The 4788-nt window shown below is 40.0% G+C and overlaps 1 protein-coding gene across 1 annotated transcript in view; it reads left to right on the top strand.

Annotated features, from left to right (window-relative positions):
• dennd6aa (DENN/MADD domain containing 6Aa) overlaps window positions 1–4788 on the top strand; it is a 13555-nt gene that overhangs the window by 4535 nt on the left and 4232 nt on the right. Inside the window, exons 4-9 of the mRNA XM_035661794.1 lie at window positions 754–841; window positions 1366–1471; window positions 2452–2531; window positions 3456–3515; window positions 3607–3662; window positions 4606–4728. Of these exons, the coding sequence (XP_035517687.1) occupies window positions 754–841; window positions 1366–1471; window positions 2452–2531; window positions 3456–3515; window positions 3607–3662; window positions 4606–4728 (513 nt within the window). The remainder of the gene's footprint in view (window positions 1–753; window positions 842–1365; window positions 1472–2451; window positions 2532–3455; window positions 3516–3606; window positions 3663–4605; window positions 4729–4788) is intronic.

Here is a 4788-nt window from a genome sequence, read left to right as displayed (position 1 = left end):
ACTTTTTTTATAAATTAACATCTTTACATTTTTAACCCATATAGGGTGGTATGTGTAAAGGGAAAGGATAGCTCTGACAGATTTTAATGTATTTATTATTTTGTTGTTAAATATTGAAGCATAATATATGATAACTATTGTATTAATTAATAAACAGTGATGTCTATAGAGAAAGAGTTTGCAGTAAACCAACGAGAGAGATTATAGTAAGTTCCCACACGAATAAAAGTAAAACCTCATATTTAAAGAAAGCAGACAAAAACGCGAAGTACTCACTGGGCCTTTGACATGTCCCAAGGATACCAAGCTAAGTTTGAGCGCGAGGAGAACTACAAGTTCTGTCTGATCACTTTGCGGACATCAGGAGGAGAGTATCTCTCAATCTAAGAAAGTCGTCGCTTGGGCGTGCTTCCTGGAAGCCGCACTGACCGGAGAACGCATACCACCATACTGTGCTCTTTTGAAACAATAAGTGTTGGGGTACACAGGGCAGCACATCAATCATTCCAAGGTTGTTAGCAGTTCTACACTGATTGTTTCTACGTCTGAGTTTTCGGTGGCCGTTGAAGGGGAAACTGCAAAGTGACACCTGCAAAACACACAACACACACACCACACGACAGAACTACAGATATCTATAACAACCGGCCAGGTAATTTATACTTCTGAATCGTCTGGTTTACTGATATAAAACTCAAATCTGTGTATGTTTGTGTGTGTGTGTGTGTGTGTGTGTGTGTGTGTGTGTGTGTGTTTGCAGAGGGAACAGGGCCATTACTATGGTTACGTGTATTTCCGTCAGGTGCGAGACAAGTCCCTGAAGAGAGGATACTTCCAGAAGGTCAGTGTCACTGCAGTTCCCCTTCAACGCACCAAAAACTCACGTAGAACAATCAGTGTAGACTAACACTTATAAATCAGTCAGTCACCAATATGTTAAAAAGTATAATATATAAAGATTTTTGTCAAGTTAATCGAAATTTCGTAACTTGATTTTGACTTAAGGCCAAATTCTCTGGTTTCTGCTTCTTAAATATGAGGTTTTACTTTATTTCTCTGTTGTATATAATAAAAGTTTATATAATATAATAAACTGCATATCTTTTTTACACCCTATAGACTAAATGATTAATTTAAAAAAGTAATTGACAGATTAATAAATAATGAAATACAATAATCACCCAGAATGCACTATATTCCTGCCAAAATACAATGTGTGGTATTTCCAAAAGCCGTTCAAACGTTAATAAATAACAGATCAACCGAAAGGTTCAGTGGACGCAGGTTTAACACGAAACACTGATATTAAATGATAGTATTAAAAAACATGTGAATATAACTTCTCTCTCTGTGTCTCTCTACCAGTCTCTGGTCCTGATCAGTAAGCTGCCCTATGTGACCTTCTTCCACTCCCTGTTGAAGATCATGGCTCCAGAATACTTTGAGAAACAGGAGCCCTGTCTGGAGGCTGGTCAGTCTCATTACCTGTCTGTCTGTCTGTCTGTCTGTCTGTCTGTCTGTCTGCCTTTATATGTGTGTCTGTAGCTGCCAAAATATTAAGATGAAATACAGACGCTCATAACGAGAGACTGTCTCACTACACTGGCTTTTTATATTTTGACACAGGCATCACATACTCGGGCCACTTTATAAAGACAATGACATGCCCTTTGACCACTTGCAGGGGCCTCAGGTTGTCTTCTGGCTGTTCAAATGTCGTGGCAGGAACCTAAAGTGACTCACAGAAGCCCGTTCACCCTAACTACAAACATATATTTTATATATAGAGGTGAAAGGAATTTATGTTATGGTGTTCATAGCCTTGAAAATTAGCTTTTTTTTTTTTAAACAGTAACACTTTGATTTGAAACTGTGTCCCTGTAACTCCAGATAATCTTCGAAACACACTGTGGACAGTTTTCATTGGAACTACTTTCTACTGAAGAAATAGTCCCTGTGTTTGTCTGGAGTTATGTTACAAGGACACTATTTCTGAGAAGAAGTATTGTTTTTGGGGTTTTCCAGTAATGTTTTTACCACTGTGAGCAGCACAAACAAAGTTCAGTTCACCTCCAGTGTATTTGGGTAGAGGCAGAAATCTCAGAGACAGATTTCTGAAAAACCTAGACAAATAAAACCGTCTGTCTGTGAGGGGAGACACAGTACCACTGGAGGAAAGTGTGAGTTCTGTGTGAACCACAGTTCAGAGAAGTGATCAACAGCTCTCGTTTCTGTATTGTCCAGGTTAAATAAACATTATAACTTCACGAAAGTAGGTTTTATTGCAGGCAGTTGTGTTAGACACCTAATAAACAAACAGCTGAATGTAGATAAACTTTATTTACTGACTTGCGCTCAGTGAAGTTCTGTTTAGCTTCAGGATGAAGGTTTTGGTCGTTATAAAGTGGATTCTGATCCAGATCATTGTTGTTTTGTGTATTTGATTTACAGCTTGTAATGACATAGACCGCTGGCCGACGCCCCATCCTGGACGAATCCTCACGCTGCCTATTATGGGCGTGGTCATTAAGGTACAAACACACACACTCAATGAGTAGAGACGTGTCATTTTGACTTGTCACAGCAGGTAAAAGCACAGGTGCCACTGCTCATGCACTCAGCAGGCCCTGCAGCTGGAACAACTGTAATGGGATTCAGCCAATATCAATGTAATTAGTTACACGTGTGTTTGATAAGTCAAAATATCCTTTATGAGAAAAATCTGTTGTGTTTCTTTCAAAGATACATTGCAGACTTTCGTTCTGCATGTGCCGTGTGTGTTCTCAGTGCGGCCTCTGCTGACAACTCTTCCACAACCCCCCCCCACTCGAGGAAAACATGGCCCACAACACAACGAACAACCAAAGGCTCCCACATTATAGTACAATGTACATATTTTGGAGCACAAACAAGTAATATAACGCCCAAAACACAAATTACACTAAAAGTAATCTGGACAAAAAATGACATGCACGCTATCATCCGATCATTAATTAAAGCATTCAGAAGCAGCGGAGCTGCGGAGCTGCTGCTGCCAGCCCGATCTTTCTATACTGAGTCTGCCTTTGATAAATACAGAGCTTTTAATCTCAAACAGATCAGAACTTGTTGAGTTATTGACTTAAAATATATTTATATTTCTTTCATGTCTGACATATTCTACACGTATAGACAGTGAAACTGTAGTGAAAGGTGTATATGATGTCGATATGACTATGAACAGACTGCTCACGGAAAAACAAGCGAGACCTCGACTCTCACTACAGTGACAGCTGCGATGTACAGCTCCGTGTGGTTGCTTTATCCTGTTTACATGGGCACCAACATAAAAAACAAGACTTTCCACCATGCACTGCAGACACAGGCAGTGTGGACTGGGCTTCATAATCTGTTTTTAAATGGGTTTCTGGTGAGTGTTCAAGCTGTGACTGTGTTGAATTTGTGTGTCGCTGCAGGTTCGCATCCCAACCTGTTACGACAAACCAGGAACCTCGCAGCTGGTCCAGTCTGCACAGGTAATCTCACACACACATTAAAAACATTAGATCTTTTGTGTTGATGATTTGATGATTATTTCAGCTAAAAGAGGGTGTGTCTGTTTCTCAGAGTGACAGTCAGGTGTCCATCGTGCTCCCGACCATCCATGAAGTCGACCTCTTCAGGTGAGACCTGCAGATCACAGTGTTTTACTTCTCCACAACACACATGCTTGTATCACACTCTGTCACCACCTGCTGTTCGGTGGTGGTACCGCAGCAGTTTTCCTCTGACAGCTCTGTTTTACCTTTTGACACCTGGTGAACAAAACCACCTTCTTTCCCAAAGATTACCTGCCAGAAATATTTTTTTGTAGGACAAAATAAAGACTGATATTTCCTTGATGGCAATATTCAGTTTTCTATAACTAGATAACTCACTTTTAAAGTTAGTGCCCTTATTTACAGAACTCACCCATAGGGTCAGGGTGACCAGGCAGCATGAATAGTCATGGTAATTATTAAAAGGTCAGTTTCGCCCTGTTGAGTTTATTTGCGTGATCTGAATTCAGGTCAAAGAAGAACAAAAACCGCCTCCAGCTCACATTTAAGTTCATTTGTTTATTTCAGCTGTTTCTCAAGGAAGAACTGAACTGAATAAAGGGAATAAAACTAAATGTAACAGATATAAATGTATAAATAAAGCAATATATCGAAACAAAACCACTTTGTGCAAAATGTGAACTCCTATATGCCTACAAGTGTTCCTCTGCACAAAATAAATATTCAGCAAAGCACAGAAAATGCATTTTAAACAAATGTTTGTTCTGACAGTTGAGAGAATAATCAGTCCACCAATAATCCCCATCCATCTTAATTTCCTTAAAAGACCTAATCAGGTTTTTTCAGTGTTTTATTCCTAAAAATGTAACATCACAGCCAATAATTTTTCAAAGCATACAATAGTGTTGTGGACTGTTGCATGTTTCCACCTTCCAGACATTCATTTGTTTCTAGGTAATTTTAATATTTTGTGAAAATCCACTCGAGAAGCAGGTGAACTTTAACCTTGCTGGTAATGTCACCATAATAAACCTTTACTTCACACACATTCTTTCTCTCTCTCCAGGTGTTTCTACCCGGTCTTCTTCCACATCCAGATGCTGTGGGAATTAGTGTTGCTGGGGGAGGCACTTGTCGTCATGGCACCATCGCCAGCGGAGTCGTCGGACACCGTGCTGGCATTGGTCAGGTGAGTTGGAGAGAGGGGTAAGGGCCGGTCAGCATGCAGGTAGTTACAGGAGCTTGACAC

Source organism: Morone saxatilis, unplaced genomic scaffold, assembly GCF_004916995.1.
Source record: "Morone saxatilis isolate NCDOM2014 unplaced genomic scaffold, NCSU_SB_2.0 Contig18, whole genome shotgun sequence".
Classification (NCBI taxonomy): Eukaryota; Metazoa; Chordata; class Actinopteri; family Moronidae; genus Morone; species Morone saxatilis.
This window is presented reverse-complemented; position numbering and strand designations above follow the sequence as displayed.